Source organism: Zea mays, chromosome 10 (genome assembly GCF_902167145.1).
Source record: "Zea mays cultivar B73 chromosome 10, Zm-B73-REFERENCE-NAM-5.0, whole genome shotgun sequence".
Lineage (NCBI taxonomy): Eukaryota > Viridiplantae > Streptophyta > Magnoliopsida > Poales > Poaceae > Zea > Zea mays.
The window spans coordinates 144417748-144438975 of record NC_050105.1 but is presented as its reverse complement, the minus strand read 5'-3'; the positions used below and the strand labels follow the sequence as shown (position 1 = coordinate 144438975).

The 21228-nt window shown below is 44.8% G+C and overlaps 1 protein-coding gene across 1 annotated transcript; it reads right to left on the bottom strand.

Annotated features, from left to right (window-relative positions):
* Positions 1-1385: 1385 nt before the first annotated feature.
* On the bottom strand, positions 1386-12302 carry LOC103504713 (peroxisomal 2,4-dienoyl-CoA reductase-like). Its single transcript, NM_001327795.1, has 5 exons — positions 11984-12302; positions 4450-4609; positions 4073-4242; positions 3765-3990; positions 1386-1960 (listed from the first exon to the last, which is right to left on the bottom strand). Exons 1-5 carry the CDS (start codon positions 12167-12169, stop codon positions 1806-1808), a joined length of 897 nt encoding a protein of 298 aa, NP_001314724.1. The 5' UTR covers positions 12170-12302; the 3' UTR covers positions 1386-1805.
* Positions 12303-21228: the final 8926 nt, after the last annotated feature.

The following is a 21228-nucleotide window of genomic DNA, read 5'->3' as shown; positions in this document are numbered from 1 at the left end:
ACTTTAGGTACTGAGATGCTCAAGTAGTTCAGTCATCAGGTAACATTTACAACCTATTATTTTGCCTGGTATTATCTGAAAACGATTTGCTGAGGATGTTTTTTTTTTGAAGTAAAGGTACTGTAGGAAGGTCCTACAGTAATATTATTAAATCAAAAGAACTAAGTTTAGGGAGACAGAAGAATATTACAAAGAAATAAAAGGGAGAGTGAGGAGGGGGAAGAATTCTGGATACATGTATTTACTCTATTTCACATAAACATATGGACATCAACATAGATGTGAAGGTATCTAATCTAAATAAGCGCCGACATGCTTTACAAGATAGTTTGATCTATAAGGTGAGGGATGTTGTGGATGAAGATTGTGACCAACTAGCTCATGTGTAGTTTTGTTTGTAGTACCTGTCCTAAAAAATATGTAATTCTAAGTTTAATTTGAATCAGCCTTGTTTTTTAAAATTTTTTTGACCAAGTCCGTTAAAAAGTAATAACATTTTTTACTTCAAATAGATTTACTATGAAATTTTGTCTTATGGTTATCTAATGACATTTATTTAAAACTGTAACAAAAACTGGTTTGGTTAGGGGACTGAGGGAGTAGTGCTTAAAATGGAAGACGATAGGAGAGATCACATTAGTGGTGGCGGTACTGACAGTGTCACGCGGTGATGTTTTGCAGTGTGTTTACTTCGCCCTCTAATCTAAGAAAACAAGTATTCTGTCTTCACCTATTCAGAATCTTTTGATCTACCGCTTATGGCTGGTTTAATGCATGTGTACCGAGTTCAATATAGGCCTTGTTTGGTTGTAATCGGATAGAGGATCGAAAGAGATTAAATCTCTTTTTATTTAATTTTGACTAGTAACAACTTCCTTCAATCCTCTTCACTCGATGAACCCTTACATGATTAACGTGTATCTATGGGGGTGTGTTGAAGTAAAATATTTTGTGGAGTTTTGAGGTAATGATTTCACGAGATGTGGATGCCGAAGGCGCGGTTGCCCACGCAATAACCGTTACTGGAGGTAAGTTTACGGGAGAGCATAGAAGAATTAGTTCACATTGTCTATAGGGGTGCAAAGGCACTTCCCAAAAAATGTAAAATTTATAAATTTAGTTGAAATTTTATTATATATGCACCTCTAGAACAAATTATTATGCACCCACGACACATACACCCCTATTAAATTTACGCTTGCTTCGCCACGGCTTATGTAGATACGTAGCTGTTATATGTTTTGTTAGTATACACATGCAGTTTCTCTTATTTCTCTGAACTTCAGGCTAGTTGCAACTGCCGGCATCCAATTTGTCATGATTTGCACACATGTTGAGGTGAACCATTTGCATAGAGTTGCAACAGTGGGGAGACGCAAACTGTTAAATCTTTAATATGACCCTTTTAATCGACAACCTGAATAGACAGCATGTAAATATTTGGCAATACGCACCTCTTGGTTGGGATCCCATACCGATCTCAACTATTTCTAATACAAATTGGACGACAACAGTAATAAATATTTGAATTTCTTCAACTAAATGGACTGCTCAGCCGCTTAAGGCCATGTTCGGTTCTACCCCAATCCATATGGATTGAGAGGGTTTTAATCCCTAGTAAGTGAAAATCTCCCCCAATCCATATCAATCCCCTCCAATCCATATGGATTAAAAATAAGCGAACAAGCCCTAACAAGTCATCTGCATGGACTGGTGGCATAGCCAAACTGACAACATTAGTGGGACAACAATATAGACATATGTTGTACAGAACACATCGAAGAGCTACGTAGTCAAAGATGTCATCACAATTTGCTGGATGGCACCCCAACACCAGATGCCCTAACCTTCTTCTCGACAACTTTAGAGAGTGCCTTCACTTCCTCCTTGGGAATATGGCGAGGGCGACTCAACCAAAGACCTCCGTCAACAATAATTATAGCCCCATTTACATATTTTCCTGAAAATCAGATTGTACCACACATCAAATGTCTCGTTTCAATAGTCAACAAAAGGAAAAATGGCTAGGTTTTCAGGTGAGGCTATTTTCTTTTCCTTCATCAACATGAGGCTAAAAATTATTACGAATCAAACACGGGGGTTACATTCACTACTTAAAAGGCAGGCATAAATATAAAACAGAAAGATTGTTAGTTTAATAAGTATGGGCACAAAGTCCTCTGATCAGTTTCAGATAAGCGGATGCTCAATACAAAATAAAATCCTGCTGTCTTTGTTGGATCGTGTAAAATAGTGGACATGATATGGTATATGACACTATTTGTAGAGTGAAGTTTGAAATAGTGGATCAGATAGGCGGGCAGATCTGAGCGGGGGTTGGCGCGCGGCGGCATGAGCGACTCGGCGGGGCCGACGCGCTGGCTGCGGCGAGGAAGCCCACTAGGTGGTGCCTGCGGCGGCGCTCTGGCGGTGCGGTCGCACCGCTGTTGCTGCCTGCTGGGGCTACAGAGTGGTCCGGCGGCGGTGGCGGGCTTTCAGGTTGTGGGCGTGTGGCTGCTGTGTTGAGTGCTTCCGGCGGTTGCGGTGGTGAGGGGCAGTGAGGAGCGAAGGTTGGAGCAGCGACCTGTGGCCTGCTCGTGCGGGCATCGAGGCCTTGTCTAGGGCTGCGGCCGCCAGATCTGGCTCCTCAGTGGTGGTGTGTGGCGACGGCAAGTGGGCAGCAACCTGCAGTGCCCCCTGTGGCGTCTGCGGTGTTGCGCGTGCCAGTGGATCTGGCGCGTCGCAGCGACTGCTGCTAGGGATGGCCGACGGGAGGTGCGGTGGTGCGGAGCGAGGTGCTGCCGCCGCTCGACCAGAACCATGGGCCCAACCGGAGGTGGTGGCGGTCGACGCAGCTTTGTGGCTGTTGTGGCAGCCGACGCGTCGATGACCCTCTTGGGTTTGTGTGGGTTGTCTGGACGGCGGTGGTGGCGGAGGTGGTTGCTTTGGCTCGGGTTCCTGGCCGGACGTTGTGCTAGGGTTTTCTTGTGCGAAAGCTTTCGCGACGGCGCCGCTTCCCCTATTGAGGGCGTCGGCTCCCCAGCACTGTCTTCCGTGGGCGAAAGCCCGATCCATCTCGGACCGGCGACGGTGGCGTCCTCGACGTCACCCCCTTCCTGAAGGCATCGCTACTGAAGTTCGTCTCGGCCACGTTGTAGCCTTTGGTGGTTGCTTTCATCTTTCGGGTCTCGGTTTGCGTGTGGAGGTGGGGGTTTGCATCATGAAGTCAAAGCTGCTACGTCAGGGGATGTGGCTCGGCAACGATGACGTGGGGCGAACCCCCCCTTCTTCGTGGGCTGGTCAGCTTCAAAGATGAGGCATTTGGCGGAGGCGGGGCGATGGATCAAGGTTTTGGAAGTATCGCCAGTGAAGAATCGGATCTGTCTCGAGTGGGGTGTCTCGTGGCTTGGCAACGACGGCACGCCACAGTCTTCCTTCTCCTGTGCCGGTGTTTGTAATCGTCGTCGTGTTTCCTTTGGCCTTGTGCATCCGTCTTGGGAGTCGGAGCTGCTCGCCACTTTTGTTGAGCTCGGCAACGATGACTCAGGATGGGCATTGTGTATGTGGGGTTGTTGTTTGGGTTGTTTATGCGCCCTATATAGGTTTTGGGTCCAGTTTCCTTCAAAACTGGGTCAATTCCTTTCTTCTTAATTGAGAGGCAGAGCTCCTGCCATTACGTTAAAAAAATAGAGCTGCTGAAGATGACCTAATACCTTCTGATAATCTGGATAGAACACAGGGAAGAACACAGCCAAGTGGCTAACCTGCATCAGAAGCTAGATAGAGTGCGGCCATTGCTATGTCCCATTTCTCCCCAAGCTTAAATAATGGCATCGTTTCTCGTTTCCCCTTATTGCCCATTTCTTCAGGTGCAAGTTTCCTCATTCCTGGAGTGTCTTGAATTGGTCCAGGTGCAATTCCATTTACTCTAATGTCGTAATCTGTTCCCCATTCCAGAGCCAATGATCTTGTGATACCGTCAACGCCAGCCTATAGAAGCCGATCAATCAGCAGAAATCTACACACTTCATCGATTTTCTCTTGCAGAGCGGTTCAGAGAAGGTCCAAGTACCTTGGCAGCAGAGACATGAATTTGGTACCAAGCGGCAGTGTATTGCAGCGTTGCGCTTATGTTAATGATGAGGCCACCAGAGGAAGGACCTCTCCCTGGTCCACCCTTTTTGAGATACTTGAGGGCTTCATAACACATTGTGTATGTACCCACAGTGTCAATGTCAAGAACTGCAGAGAGAAAATATTGTCAATGTGATCGTCTCTGAAACATAGTATTAAGGGCTGTAGTATGATAAACAAAAGTTAATAGAACTGTAGTTCTTTATGTAACAGCCTAGCACAACTACACAAACTGAGACAGTGTAATAATGACAACAGTGTACACAAAATTGGAATGGAGAATACCACTGAATCAAAAAAGTCATGACGGAGTACCAGTCCGGAATCCCTTGGGCTTCAAATCCTCCGGGGAGGCAAGGAAGTTGCCGGCAGCACCATTGACAAGAATGTCCAGTTTGCCAAAATGCTCAACCGTTGCTGCGATCACTCTGGCAGCATCCTCTTGCTTTCGGACATCCCCGTCAAAACCAACAGCCTGCAAGTCACAACAATCTTGGGTTGCTGAATTGTTTACTAGCCTGAAGCATGGTATGGAGCATTGTGAATTTCATTTGATAAGTAGAGGCATTGGCAATATTAAACTCCAAAGTTACAACTACAAAGTGTTCGCCTGCCTGCAGCCCTGCACAGATGCATTCCTACATTAGAACGGTAGAACCACTTCCCAGACTAAAAGCTGATGCAATAGATTCGGTGAGCCAAGATGCTTTCAGCGAATGTATCTTCCTCACAGTATCACTCAGGCAATAATAAATTCCTTTTTTTGTGCCAATACGAATTTGTATTAATCACCAAAGAAGATCTAAATTAGATAGCACAGCTTGACCACTCCTAGCCGTCCAGGGATCAAGCCCAGTGTGCGTGCGTTGGTGCCGCTAGGGAACCCTGGGGTACAAAAAAAACACTCACTTGCTGTGGGGGACGGATATCCCCGGGTCCACTCGGGGGGCGAAAACTTTGCCCGGGGCCACATGACAGTCGCCCCTCTGCGACATCCCGCCATGGGCCGCGCAAATGAAAACGGTGGAAGCAGGCCGACCCAGGAGCGTGATGGGCCCACGCCCGAAGTCGCGGTTTGGGCATGATCGTGTTGAGGCCGTTCGTTTTTCCCGCGCCCGACATCCTCAAACGCCGAAGATAGCTCGGAGCGGAGGTGCCAGGTTTTCCACAGGATAGTGAAGGTTGTTTGCTATTAATTAGGAGATAAGCAGAAAAAGTATGATCAACATGTACGCGGGAAGCACCCTACGGTCGTATATAAGGCCAAGGGGGATCCTCTCCATTTTCATCTCAATTAGCATCTCACAGCTCGGTAGACACCTCCTGTAACACCACTCACATACAAAGCCATCCCAGGAAGTAGGGTATTATGCTCCTCAAAGCGGCCCGAACCTGCTGAAATTCGTTGGTCTCTCTCTCTCGCCCAAGCGCGAACCATCGAGTTACGATCCGCGACACCGTCCTACCCAAAAGCACCATGAGGGTACCCCGGGTGTGCGGTCGGACACAAAACACCGACACTTGCCCCACGCCAAAGTGCAGGTCTGTACCCGACCCCTCTCATAGGGTTGCGATGCAACTGCGTATGGGTGAAGCAGGGTTTTAGGGTTTTCTCGGCCTGTGTGAGAAGATCTTCTTCTTAGCCCTTTAGAGCAAGTACAATAAGCTGACTTGGGCGAGCTGCAAGAGATGTCACATCAGATTTATGATGATGTGAAAGAAAGAGAAGTAAAGAAATAGGAAAAGGGGCTGCCCACTAGTAGCCAGCTGAGACTGTCTCCAGTGGATAGGGTAAAATAGCGGACACGGAACTGTAGATGACACTGTTTGACACTCCTTGTAGAGTGAAGTTTGAAATAGCGGATGAGATAGGGGATCTGCTAGAGATAGCCTGAGAGTGGACTGCACACAGACTCTGAGAGAGAGGTGGATCAATTATTAAATGTATAACATGCATCATGGAAGAATTATTATATGACTAGACTTTTAGTTTGCTATACGTGACATGACAACATTATAAAGCCTGATATGGGCTATGTTATTAAACTTGCTCTTAATGGTTGTGTGTGCTTTGGTGTCGACCGGAGGAAATGCTACGGGCCGGCTAGGCCCGACATGCCGAGTTTTTTTAGAGTGACATAAAAATTACACCACTCAACCTTCAAATCATTCACAAGTTCGATCGCAATGAAAGATGCTAGAATTCTAGAATCAAGACAACAAATATTGTAAAGATTACAGACCCTCCACAAAGTTAAAGATCCTAAATTAAACGTACAATATTGCAGAATGTTCACCCTCCAAGCTATCTTAGTAGTGATGGTTGCTCTTAGCAAGATGGTTGCATGGACTGCCACCAATCACTAGACCAAAACCCCCATCCTCCTAATATACACGTCAATCCTCTGTTAGGTGTGTCCTCTAGCCCGGTAAGCAATCAGATCAGGTGGGCCCTAACCTGTGTATAGATCTAATACACCCTGATCGAGGGTGCAACCGTACTTTTGGTTATAACCCCTGACCACAGTGGACACTATATATGCGTGGTCCTAGGCCGGCACGGAAGCCAACACTTTCGCGCCTCCGAAACCCTAGCTGCCACATTTTCCAAGGTTCCGATCACTTTTGTCCACAAATGATTGGAACCGCCACGACATGGGCACATGGCCGCCACCGTCCATGGCTCTTCAACGATACCGAGATCGACGTCGACAACTCATGAGGCGGAGATCCACCTCACCAACCGCAAGGAGGAGGAGACACCCACGGAGGAGGCAACAACGTGGCACAGGACGCTGCCGCCATCGCAGCTGCTCCCATGAACAACAACAAAAGCATATATGATCAAAACCTCCATTATATTAGGATCTACTCGTCATTGAGGTTATTAGATCGGATTGGTATTCTAGGGACTTAGGTAAAATCCCGAGCACCCGCAAAACTATCATCCTCATGTTGTATTTGCGTCACATGAGCTATTAGCGTGTTTGTCTACATCTAGTCCCATCAACTCTTCAGAATAGTTTTTTCCACTTTAGATTTCTCAACTGAAAACGTCACGTTCATGCATGTCCCAAGAAGAGCACCTTTGCTTCTCCAAAACCAGAGAACAAGGGCACCAGATTCATGCCACTTATAAACATTGCCTTTACTACTGAAATACACTATGAAACAATCATCACTTGGAAACAATTGCCTAGAGACTTATATTTCTTTATCCTACTAATTCCTCTAATATGGTCCTTTGAAAATAAACAAATAAAATTTTCATCTTACCAAGCTCCATATGTGCAACCTTGTTCAAACCAACCCAAGCAAGATTCTATTTTCTACACACACTAACACACAACTCCAATGGGAGGTGGATCGTCATTATTTTCATTGTAAAGGTAAGTGAATCCACTCTAACAATTTCACATTTTACCTAACTACACAAGTTTGAAGGCAATTAAACCGCCGCCTTGGGAACCATTAGGGCTAGTGGGGCACCACTTCTTGGTAAGGGAGGTTATATATGCACCTTTTTTTCCTGGCAACTATTATATAATCTCTACTCCTACGAAACACCAGTTTCGACGATCAGCCTGCGTCACGGAAGAAGCCTAACAAACCAGATAAGATAAATCTTATTTCTTGATTGCATGTGTAACAACCATACAACCACCACAAACGCTCGTCTCGTCCTGTCCGTGGCGCCGGGGCAATGCGTGGCTGAATAGCCGGGGGAGAAGGGGAGGAGACACTTAGTTTTGTACTGATTGTTTGCTAAGAATTTGTGAGATATTGAGGTAGATGATAATATATGTATTGTTGGTTTTCTATGTAATTGTTGTGTCTTCAAATTTTTATCGAATATTTATGTGCTTTCGGCACTTGACTAGAATAACATAATTTACTGGTATGGTTTTTGCAGACCACATTTCACGACTGTTGGGCACCAAAATGAGCGGACGGTCCGACCCTTGGGCCCGGACGGTCCGCGTGTCCCGAGATTAGATTAACTCGGATATTTATCCTTATCTCGTGCGTGGTTATCCATCTAATCACGTGGGAGTTTGTTGGCTATCTCTTAGGAAAAGGTCCAGACCTCCTCCCCTATAAATATAAAGGGGTACGGCCGATTGAGAACCCTCGAACACAACACATTCAATCGAACCAATTACCTTATTTACTTTTTCTGCCCTAGGAGTAGATGTAGCATAGTTCTAGTTGTAGTCTTCCACATATCCACTTCCACCCCTATTCGACTCTACGTCGTCTAGATCCGTCTTGGGTGGCCTGCCGATCCCAAGACGACCCTAGGATCTCACCCCTCCCAGGGGCAAGATCTAGTTGTCCATCCAAGACCTCTTCCTCGAATTGATCTCTTAATTCCTAGGCGACTCCACGTCGTCTGGGGACACCCCGGGTGACCTGTCGACCCGGAGCACCTTAAGATCTTTTCCCCTAGGGGACGAGATCTAGATTCCAGCAAGAAGGAGGAAGACGACCCTGTCGCCAGGTCGCGGATCGTCCGGCCCTAGGGCGCGGACCGTCCGGCCGTCAGGCAGGGAACCCGAGTTCCTGCACCAGGTCACGGACCGTCCGGCCCTGTGCCGCGGACCGTCCGCGCCTGACCAGAGAGCACCGCCGCCTCGCGCCAGGTCGCGGACCGTCCGGCCCTGCGCCGCGGACCGTCCGCGCCTGACCAGAGAGCACCGCCGCTGGTTCTTTTGAGTGATTGACGCCTCCAAAAAGGCGTCAACATACTTTTTGGCGACTCCGCTGGGGACGAAGTTGCAGATCTACAAAATCAGGCTTATATGGCCGATTCTAAAGATCTCAACGGTGCTTCTCCAAACAGCAACAAAAGGCTGACTAATTTATCGGCCGCTGAACATAAAAGATTAGAAGATGACATGAAGAAAATAGACGAGGAGGCCCACCGACAAAAGGATCAGGTGCTCAAGGTGGCAGATAAGTGGTACCTCTCGCACTTCAGGGTAGACTGCCACCAGAAGACCGTCCAAGAAAGGGAGATAAATGCCGAGTATATGTTAGCCGTGCTGCAACAGCTCCCCACGATAGGTGATGCCAGGTCAGCCGATGATATTCCATCTATTAAAATTTCTTTTGATAATCGGATTAAAAGTATTACGGAGGATATAGAGAGGATGACACATGCATTAGGAAAAACTCACATGCCTGATTTTTTATCACATAAATTAGGCGCTGAAACAATTGCGCCAAACACATCGGCGACAAATGGGTTTTCCCAGCCATATTCTGGTGTGTCGATGGACTCATATCCAGAACGACCGTCACCACCATCTTCGCTAAATGGTGAGTCAACCCTGAGCACGTCCGGACCGTCCGCACACAATCGCGGACTATCCGACCCTCCGTCAGACCGTCCGGCACCCTACGCCGGACAGTCCAGAGTTACACAGAGCCCACCGCAAGGGTCACAGGTGTTGCCTGACGTGACCGGGCAGTCCGAGGATAGTACCGGACCATCCGATCCACCAGCAGACCGTCCGACTGTGCAGGTCGGACCGTCCGGAGCACCAGAAGTCACCTGTGATCCGTCTAGTGTGGAAGGCCGGCGTACATATAACCGGCCACCCAAGCCCCAAGAACCAAAAAAATCACATGTCCCTGAGCTTGTTTGGCCCACTAAGGCCAAACCTTCTGTTCGCTCTCACCCGCACTCGACACAAAAGGAAAAGGTTAAGTTCACATTTAATATTACTAAGTGTGATAAAATATTTGATGAGTTGCTTAAACATGGTAATATTAAACTATCACATATAATTCCTCCGGTTGAAGAATTAAAAGGGCGTATATATTGTAAATGGCATGGCTCCTTTCTTCATAACACCAATGATTGTGCTGTCTTTCGTCGGCAAATACAATCGGCTATAAACGAAGGCCGGTTGAGGTTTCAAAAGGAGGTGAGGATTGACAGGCCACCTGTCCCTGCCACCACATTAGAGCCGACAAGCAAAAAAGTCATAGTTCGGCCCTGTGCGGCCGATAAAAGCAAAGATAAAAATATCGTCATTGGTGATCCCCGTACACCAAATATGTCACGCATAATGGTTACTCGGAAGACTCCGGACAAAAGAAAGACCGGAGGCACCGGGGGGCAAGCACGATCGGACACCCGATCACGGTCACCTGTCCTGCGTACGCCAGACGATCCGGGTACTAAGGCCGAACAGTCCGAGACAGTAGCGGACGGTCCGACTATAATGGTCGGACAGTCCGCAGACAGTCAGAAGCAGCAACCTCAGACCACTGGACCACAAGGTTCCAAAACAAGTGTTACGAAACAAAATACTATTAAGACGTCTGGACGACTCAGTAGAGTCGGCCCTACTTTTGGTCAGTTGCTTGCCAAATATACGAAGAAGGCCGTTCCACACAACCGGCCAATAAAGCAGACGAAGTCAAAAGGGCGGTCTGTGCGAAAGCAAAAGGCGACTAAACGGACCCAAAAGGTAGCACAACCAAGATCGCCTTGTCATCCTCCTCCAGGGATAACATGGTGCGTCCCGTTCTATCCATCGCCGATGTGTTGTCCTGCTCATGTGTGGGGTGGTACGGCGATGAATTCGTATTACTGGCCCAATCCGTTTGCTTATTTGGGCTGAGGGGCACCACAAGTTTTTGCCTATTGACAGGTTGATCAGGTAGACATGGCCGAAGAGGATGCGATCCGAAACGGCCTCTGTGCATTAAAGTTCCATCAATTATTTATATTATCTGATTGCAAGAGCCGATGACTTGCATCGAGCTGAGTCCTTACATCGGGAACAAAAGCTCATGAGGTCAATTATTTCCGAAGTTTTCACTGATGCTTTTGGTTCGCCAAGCTCCACCAAAAGGCAGGGGGGCATATGTTGGGCACCAAAATGAGCGGACGGTCCGGCCCTTGGGCCCGGACGGTCCGCGTGTCCCGAGATTAGATTAACTCGGATATTTATCCTTATCTCGTGCGTGGTTATCCATCTAATCACGTGGGAGTTTGTTGGCTATCTCTTAGGAAAAGGTCCAGACCTCCTCCCCTATAAATATAAAGGGGTACGGCCGATTGAGAACCCCCGAACACAACACATTCAATCGAACCAATTACCTTATTTACCTTTTCTGCCCTAGGAGTAGATGTAGCATAGTTCTAGTTGTAGTCTTCCACATATCCACTTCCACCCTTATTCGACTCTACGTCGTCTAGATCCGTCTTGGGTGGCCTGCCGATCCAAGACGACCCTAGGATCTCACCCCTCCCAGGGGCAAGATCTAGTTGTTCATCCAAGACATCTTTCTCGAATTGATCTCTTAATTCCTAGGCGACTCCACGTCGTCTGGGGACACCCCGGGTGACCTGTCGACCCGGAGCACCTTAAGATCTTTTCCCCTAGGGGACGAGATCTAGATTCCAGCAAGAAGGAGGAAGACGACCCTGTCGCCAGGTCGCGGACCGTCCGGCCCTAGGGCGCGGACCGTCCGGCCGTCAGGCAGTGAACCCGAGTTCCTGCACCAGGTCGCGGACCGTCCGGCCCTGTGCCGCGGACCGTCCGCGCCTGACCAGAGAGCACCGCCGCCTCGCGCCAGGCCGCGGACCGTCCGGCTCTGCGCCGCGGACCGTCCGCGCCTCACCAGAGAGCACCGCCGCTGGTTCTTTTGAGTGATTGACGCCTCAAAAAAGGCGTCAACAACGACCAATCGAACCTACTACTGCCACTACTTAGCAGCAGAAAAGCAAAATTCCCCCACCCAAGCCCCAAAACCGACCACGAGAGCCCAGGAACACAAGCACGGCAGTGGTAGGTAGAGCGGGAGGGAGTCTAGGGGGATACGTGCGCACCCTGAGGCCCTCGGACCGGAGCGCGGCGACGGCCTTGTCGAGGACCTCGCGGCGGCGGCCCATGAGTGCGACGTGCGCGCCGTGGCGCGCGAGCTGCGCGGCGATCTCGAAGCCGATGCCGGAGCCCCCGCCCGTGACCAGCGCCGCCTTCCCCCTCAGCAGGTCCGCGCGGAACGGCGACTCCATTGCCTGCGTTGCAGCCAGGTCGCGCTCCGGAGACCTTGGACCTTGGTGGCAGGGGGACGGGCACAGCGGCTGGGGAAGAAGATGGCAGTTGGCAGTTTGCGTGGCACCGGTTGCTAGTTTGCGTGGCCTTGTCTTTGACACACATGAGTCATTCAAGGAAAGAAAGCCTACGAGTGGACCAAATTGTTTTCTGCGGAAAACGTCATTCTTACCTTTCGTCGAAGTTAAACATTTTCAATTTTTAACTGAATCTATATATAAAGAAAATGTTAATATTTAAGATGCATAATTTGGTACATAAATTACGGAATATATTTTTATGTTTTTTGTAATAAAATTAAAGATACAAATATTATCACCTTTTCTTTTATAAATATGGGTAAATGTAATTAATCAGCGACAACTTTTTTTAGATGTTTTGGGGTGGGGCAGGGAGAGTATTAGTTCAAATATAAGCACAGTCCAAAGATATTATATTTTATGGAAAAATGAATCAATTAGATGCTTATGTATTCCTCTATAAATTGCATTGCATCAAAGCTAATGAAATTTGGTATAGCACAAAATTAAAATAAATTGGTAATTACAATAGACGGAATATTTGATAGTCTTGGAGACGTAATGAAGCGTGTTTGTAAGTTGTAACTGTACGTTTTTTTTAAATGGAAACTGTACGTTTATTGATTGAGTGATCAATTCATCACGACCTGATATGAATCCGCAGGCCCAGTCAGTAGGTAGGGTGCGGTACGACTGTAATGACGAACAGGATTTCCGCCTTTCCGGCCCAGTTCAAGGAGTGGGCTGTGGGAAGAAACCGGCCCAACCCTACTCTCTATGTTTTGATTGTAGATTTGGATCCGTGCGCGCACTGATGTACGGCCGTAAATCTGTATCCAGGAATTTATCTATTTTATGATTTATCTCTAAGTCCTATCTATATTCTACAGTGCAAATTTATCTATTTTATGATTTATCTCTAAGTCCTATCTATATTCTACAGTGCAAAATAGTTGAAGGGAAGAAAGACGTGCTTGGACGTCGATATCTAATATCTATATAACTAATATTAAAAATGAGTTATAATTTAAATCTATTGTTTGGACATAGAATTGTAGTTCCAGACAATACAGAAGTTTTAGATTATGAATGACATGTTCTAGTTATAGTCCACTAAGGAATTAAGATTTAATTTTACGTCTAGTTATAATCTTGGTTCTAATTTCTAAAAATAAAATTGTAAAAATATAAAACCATTATAATACCAAATAAGTATACTATAAAAATATAATTAATAAAGAAACTAACAATATTATTATATCTCTACTATATAAAGTACTAGTTTTTTCTAGTTTACACGGTATCATAGTCGCCGTATGTCATCCTTTCCATTTTATACAAAATAAGGTAAAATTATACATAAGTGGGTATTTAACTCTTGGTTGTTGGATACTAAATCCACACCCATCCATACCAATAGAATACACATTTTTATATTTTATTAAAATAAAATCTTCCCATGTGATATATAAAAGACGTAGCAATGCACATATATCTAACTAGTATTATATAAATCTAGATATTTTTTTAGAAAAAAATGATTTGTAATTTGGATCAGAGCGGGTGTTAAGGGTCAAGAGTCCTCGCTTGTGGCGCCATCCTCCTTGCCTAGAGAGAAGGTAGACATGCACATGCTGACTAGCAATTCACTATTGTAATTTGTAACTAGCAGCCCGGACGGCGAACGCGACTGCGATGGCGACGGGAGTCTGATCTGGCCGGTCCACGTCGCCGCATGCACACCGCAACGGAATTCTTATCCGATCAGGCAGGCCGCATAGGACGAAGATAGAAAAATTTCTTTCCGTTTCTAGTTGAGTTTAAGATTATGAAAGTAAAGGTTTCATCAATTTCAGCCCTGCTTCACCAAATATCATAGACGAGCAACTCTACTCCACAGTTTACTTTTTTTTTTGATGTGTTTGACTTGTAAAACCCTGCTCTAGCTTCACAAAATTGAGATTTTGTTGAAAAATGTCTCTATTATTACACTTGCGATGATTTTTGTATGTACTGTTTTTTTTCAAGTATTCAAAAGTTAATATAATGGACCATATAAGTGATATGTGTGAAATTTATCATACTTTAATCGAGTGTCGTGACATATTTATTGAGTATTCAACTTTACAAAATAAAAAAAGTATCTCATGTCTAGCTCTGTGGTAGCTAACTCATGACGGAATTGTGTGCATTATGTACCGAATTAGGAGCCAAATAACCTCTCCACGACCACAAGTTAATGCACATGTTGTTATGTTCACTACCGGAATCATGTGCTTTGTCGAGTGCCTGAAGCACTCGGTAAACTCTAAAAAACACTCGACAAAGTCTTTGCCGAGTGTGGTACTCGGTAAAGAGGGCTCGACGAACAGTACATACAGATCTACATAGTGTAGGAACATACCACAAAAAATGTGTTTGGCAAAATAAAAAATATAAAAATATACTTTACCGAGTGTCTAGAAATGACACTCGGCATAGCTTGCTCTGTCGAGTGTCTAACGGAGGGTACTTGACAAAAAAATATATTCTTTGCCGAATGCCAGCACACACGACTCTCGGCAAAGATAATGGCCGTCAGCTTTAAATGTCGGTTGATGGTCGTTTGCCGAGAGCCGCAATTCGCCGAGTGTTTGGCCCTCGGCAAAGAAGCCTTTGCCGAGTGTATTCCTGTGCCGAGAGTTCTGCTCTCGGCAAACGTCATGGTTTACCGAGTGCAGGACTTTACCGAATGCGGCACTCGGCAAAGAATTCTTTGTCGAACGTGCCCGATAAAAAAACACTCGGCAAATAACCGAATTTCGGCCGTGGTTTTATATTTTATACAAGTATAAAACCATATCAGTACGGACAATGTACCAGTTGAATTTGGAACTAACATCGTTATTTCAAATCCAGAACCAAAAGCAATCCAACCCCAAACTGAACCCCAAAACCGAAAGTCCGTTCTCGGTGTCTAATCCAATAATCCAGCGCAGCCGCGGTCACGTCACGTACGCCGCCACGACCGTTACTGTGGCTCCACGATCAGCCACGTATATACCCCGCGGCCGACGTGTACGTACGAGCAGCCGGCGAATCGGGATTATGCCGGAATATGCCACAAGAGCCGCTACTAGCGCCTGCACTGCAGGTCTCGATCGCTTCGTTTCTCTTGCCCAGACGCCATCATCGCCGCATGCATGAATGAGCGCTCGCGCTACGTTGCACGATCTCCATCGAGGCCAGGCTCGATCCGGCACCATGCACACGCACTCATTCATATGCTGGTTGATGCCGCCCGAGACCGAGAGAAGTGAGAACGATAACGATGCCACATCATGCATGGTACCGGCCACCTGGTGCTGTGGCCCGCAATAATGCTGCCTACAGTGAACACGCTAGAGATGGCAGTGGGCCACATCTTCAATTCTTCGTGTGGAATTATGTGGATGAGAAAGTTTCTTGGTCACGCGGTTCATCACCTACAGTTAAACGGAAGAGAAGCATTCTACATCTCCATTCTTCGTGAGAATCCGTTAATAAACTTATACGTGACACTTTTTTTATAATAGTTAACAATAAAAATAAATAATTATTTTATTAATATATCACTCATTATATAAATATGTTCGTTTTGATATGCATAAATAATATTTTTTTATATCTGACAATGCCTATAAATGACAAATATTTTACATTAATTTAATATGATCCTAATTATAATCTAAACCTGGACGGGGATCCATCAGGAATTTATCCCATGCGAAATGAGGATGTGGAATAAACATCTCCACAAGGGGTCGTGAAGAAATTTTTTAGACGCAGTAACGGAGATGAAAAAGGTATTTTCTGACGGAGAATTTCTTGTTGCCATCCGTGGCCCAACCCAGACTATGAGACATACCTGAATGCTGAATGGATCAGGGCAAGTAATTGACCTTCGCTTTTATTATCTGTAATAAATACATATACATACGGACATCTAGAGCTACACTCATTATAAACCTTCATTGCAACAACAAAAAAATAATACTCTCTCCATTCTTTTTTATTTATCATGATTTAATTAAAAATGAATTAGTGAGCGATAAATATCCGATAACGGAGGTAGTAGAGCGTCTATTAGGTGCCCGCCGTCAAGTGGCCCGGTTTAGTGCCATCTCGCTAGCGGGAGGGGGCCGTGACTGGCTTATAAGAACGAGCTTCACTCTTCTCAAAGTCTGGGTTGGGTTTTTAGAACCTTGTCGGGAATTTATCCCTACAAGAAACAAGGATGTGGAAGAAACATTTTCACAAGCGTTTATGGAGAAATTTTTTTTATCGTGAAAACAGTGATGAGAAGCTATTTTTTAATGGAGAATTTCTTGTTGCCATCCGTGGCCCAGCCTAGACATATCTGGATGGATCACAGGATCAGGGCTTGTAAGTGAGACATTCGTTTTTATTATCTGTAATAAATACATATACATGTGGACTTCTCTAGAGCTACACTCATTTTAGACCTTCATTGCAACAACAAAAATAATAAAATAATACCCTAATAATATGAGGTCCAGTAGGTTCAGAAACCACGGCGTGTTCTGTTGGCGCCAAACTGAGCCACGTCTTCTCGTCCCTTGGCTGACTCTGTGTAGCCGGTTCCACGATAGTCAGGGAGAGGAGATGAATGACGCCTTGACGCCTTGTCATTGCCCTCGACTTGTAGTGTACTCGTTCCCAGGTGACAGTGTCTCCTTAATCAAGATTCTGTTTGGCATCCAAAGAAAAGAAAAGAAGCTTGAAAGAGAGACAAGGAAAGTCGGCCGTCCTGTCTCCGTGATTAACAATCATTGATTCTTGCTTCGTTTTAGCTTTAATCTGTTCTATTATTGCGCATCCATAAAATCCTCTGTCAACAATAATAGGTTCAATCAAGTAGCTAGGCCAAATTTCAGCAAAAAATATCAACCGGTTCCGTTCCGCCAAGACAGAAGGGAAACAACGCTTAACTCATCATGCATGGCATCTCTAGTTCTCTACTGTGAAGTAAAGGCCCAGTAACGCTCCAATCTCTAGTTCCAGAAGGCATCAAACAGTACAAGACCATGCATACAATTAATGGAAGAACGAAGCTAAAAAACACTCTACCGTGGAGAAGGACATCCCACATTTGTGTGGTGCCAAATCCAGCCCCATCCACAATTTGTTCCCGTAATTCTACCAAAGCTAGCAGCACATAATTTCATCAAGGCAACATCAAGTCCAGCTTTAGCATCCGTCCTCCTAAAACGTCTTGTGTATCTACTGCATGTATCTTGAGATTTCAGGTTATTTAGTTTTGAAACATGTTGCTTATGTACGTTTGAAGATTTATATATAGTAGTCAAATATACTCGTAAAATCTCATAAATTTGAAGTCTTTTTTTAATATTCTAGAGTAAATATTAGTGATTATACCCAAAGTCAAATGTGAAAAGTATTTTTTGTACACAGGAATAGCGACAGGAGTAGTAATCATCATACTTTGGAGCTTTGTGATAATTAACGTAAAGACAAGGTAGCTAGTCGCCAAATTAGGTGCGCTTCACTCTCGCTCTTGTTTTCTCTGCAATTATATGACACACGGAGGGTGTGTTTTCTGGGAATTATCATTAAGGGAAGCAAAAAAAAATGCAGTTTTTTTGCCAGCATAAAACTTAACAGCATCTAGCTAACTGTTTACAAGTTGACACTCCAAAAGCACCCAGCGCCCTTCACCTCTGTTTCAAAAGACAGCGAAGAGATGTCTTTTTATTAAGTGGGTTGAGTTACCGTGCACCATTGAGTTGAGCTAAAAAGTGTAAGACGACGACGATAGACCTCTCAACACAATGAAACAGACAAGATGTCTCCAGTGTCCAGTCCACTATATATACGAGCAACTTTCTTCTTCTTATCTTTTCCGCGATAGATGCAGTTTGACCAAGGTGAACCTAGATAGCTTATAGCTTAGATCGTCTTCAGTGGATCGTGTAAATAGATACGTAAAACAGTAGATGACACTATTTACAGAGAGAAGTTTGAAATAAGAGATAAGATTGGAAATCTGTTGAATATATATAGCCTTAGAGCAACTCCAGTAGTTCTTTAAAAAATAGCTTGCTAAAATCATGTTTAGCAAGTTGCTAAATAGCTATTAGAAGTAAAAAATAACTTAGTCTCCAATAGTTGCTCATATTTAGGAAGTAGTTCGATTTTGAATCTAGCTTTAGCGACCCTGCCTCTATGAGATCTGCCTAATAATAAGGTTGAGAGCAGAGGATGTGAGGACGGAAGAAAAAGGGCCGATCGATATGAACTATGGAGGAGTGGTGGTCTGGTGGCGCAACCTATGAGAAAGTTGGGTTCGACGGTGAAGAGAAACTTGCGTCATGCATGTTTGACCTAGCTACCTCATTATGCTAGAAAGTGAAAAAAGAGTGTGCTATACCTGGCTATCTCACTGTGTGGGAAAGGGGAAAATAATCACGCTAGTGTGAAGAAATTGACGTCAATTGCATTTAGGGAGTTCCTACCGAGTTGCTAAATGTGGAGAGTAAATAGAGTTGAATAGCAACTAAGTAAATTTAGCAAGTCTATTTAGAGAACCATTGGAGAAGAATTTTTCTGTTCACTTCTTAAATTTAAGATTTAGAGGGTTGTTTAGAGAACTATTGGAGTTGCTCTTACATGGCCTAACGTAGGTTTCCTTTGGATTGATTAGCTGCTGTCCTAACTAGTAAGATAGTTAGATAGTTGTTAGTTAGTCATTAGGTAACAACTAGCTAGAGTATATATATTTGCTGTTGAGAAGAGCTACTCCCTTCGTTTCAAATTGCTTCAAATTATAATGTGTTTTATTTTTTATATATAATTTCTTTACTGTATATCTAGATATAGTATATATATTTAAGTTCATAACAAAATATACGTATATAAAAAATTTATTAACATCTTAGAATGAAAAGAAGTAATTATTAACATCTAACTATTAGCTCTACTAGCTAGATCTAACTTCTGTCGTACTTACGCATGTCACACATGTACGCGCACACGTACAGTAATAAAAGGAGAATGATGAAGAGGAATACTACTAGCGCTCATCCTATCATCAAATGTCAACCAACCAAGAAAAGCATATATATATGGAGAATAACATCCACTGCACTGACATTCTCGTCTCATGCCGTCGTTCTCGCTCGTTCAGAGAAGCCATAGCCATCCAGGCTATCCTCTTGCCCTAGGTTGAGGCTGGGCCATGACCGTCCATTCCTTTCAGGTGCTCTGACTGAGTGACTGTGCTATCTATGCCTCCTTTTCCAAACCAAAAGGAGGGCACAAGCGTCACTTTCTGCAAGTTCATATGGATAAACATACTCCTCCGTTGTATACCCCACAAGGCGACAACCTAACCTGGTGATGTAGGCTACGAGCCGTGTGTACACGTAGGCTCAGTGGCTGCACCTGCACTACCCGCCGTCCGTTCAGTTCAGCAGCTGCCTCGGATGCTGGCTACTTCTTCTTCTTCCTGCTGGCCCTGACGCAAATCTTGGCATATTCAGAACTAACATGAATGATGAAAGCAGCAGCAGTAGCAGCAACAGTCTCGGATAACAAGAGAACTAGTAGAAGGATTTCGTCCATGGAATTATTTCTTCGTGGCGTAGCGCAACGAATGGCCTGCGCGCGTCTGTCTGTCTCTCTTTCCATGCATGTGCTAGTGAATCGCGTGCAATTATTGTGAATGAAAAAAAAACATTTTTTTTGATTAGTTGGTGGCCGGCGAGGAAAGGTTACAGGAATTAGTTCCCGGGCATTAATTCCCTCCTGCATTATTATTACTCAACAGAAACTATCGCACTGCATTCCAATTCGATCCCCTGCATAATTGCGGCTTCTTTTTGTTCGATCTGGAGAATATAGCATGGAGCAGCAGACACAGCAAAATTCCCTACAGCCTAGCTACGTACCGGCATGTTTCAGGGCCGGATATGGATATACACCAACCAAAGCTTTCGTATGTCGGTACGTTATACGTAGGGCCTCCTTGACTGTTTTATCCGAAATTGTCCCTTTTTTTAAACTCTCCGAAAAAGATTAAATATTTGTAAGCAAATCAATACTGAAAATCTCTAGAAAAGGACGACGCCCATGCCTAGCTAGTAGCTAGCGTGGATGCATGGGGAGAGTTCTGATAGGTACAAGTAAAGTAAATGGTCTCTCGTATGTGTACTCTGCATCTAGTTTCCTGCAGGTACACGTTGCGCTTAATTTTTTTTTATTATTTTGTACCCTGAGTTTAAAATATAGTAAAGATAATAAGATATGGTATGGTAGTACTAAAATAAGTCTGCTCAGATTGTACACCATTGAACTTTTTTTATAAAAAAAATGGCACCCCACTAAGTGACTATTGGCTGTTGGTGGTGGTCCAGAGTACTAGAACTCCAGATGCATACTATAGAAAAATCCCAGCGCGTGTAGAAGTCAACCATGTCAAACCACAGAGATATTCCAAGTTGTTGCAAGTGAGAGCAAACAACTGTCATGTCATGCTATACCATACCATACCATACCATACCCACGGGGCGCTATAACAGACAAGATGAAACTGGAAGGAAATACTAGTTTTTACTGAGACGACGGTGACGAATCTGGATCCTAAGATAGCCAAAAAAGACTAGGACGTGATTAATCAAATAATCTATGAAGCAGAATCTCAATGCCACCGTATCTTATGAGCAAGGAGCCCTGCTGCTCCCATGAGCAAAATCAATCCAGATCACACCCTTCACATCCAACGGTGCTGTATTAGGGGGGTTTTTGTAAAATGTACAGAGTTGCAAAGAACATTTTATAAAACCCCCTGACGCAGCACCGTTGGATGTGGAAGGTGTGGTCTGAATTGATTTTGCTCATGGGAGCACCAAAGCTCCTTGAAAAAACTACATTTTTTTCTACTAGACTTGATGACTGACAGAGCACTCCCCGTGTTTTTTACAGTCCGGCCGGTACCTCTC

What these genes read in the sequence shown, in the direction of transcription:
- LOC103504713 (NM_001327795.1), bottom strand. Translation starts at nt 12,169, where the DNA reads ATGGAGTCGCCGTTCCGCGCGGACCTGCTGAGGGGGAAGGCGGCGCTG. An exon ending in TCCGGTCCGAGGGCCTCAGG is followed by an intron (nt 4,610 to 11,983) that starts GTGCGCACGTAT and finishes TGTGACTTGCAG; the next exon opens with GCTGTTGGTTTTGACGGGGA. An exon ending in TTCATGTCTCTGCTGCCAAG is followed by an intron (nt 3,991 to 4,072) that starts GTACTTGGACCT and finishes CGGCTTCTATAG; the next exon opens with GCTGGCGTTGACGGTATCAC.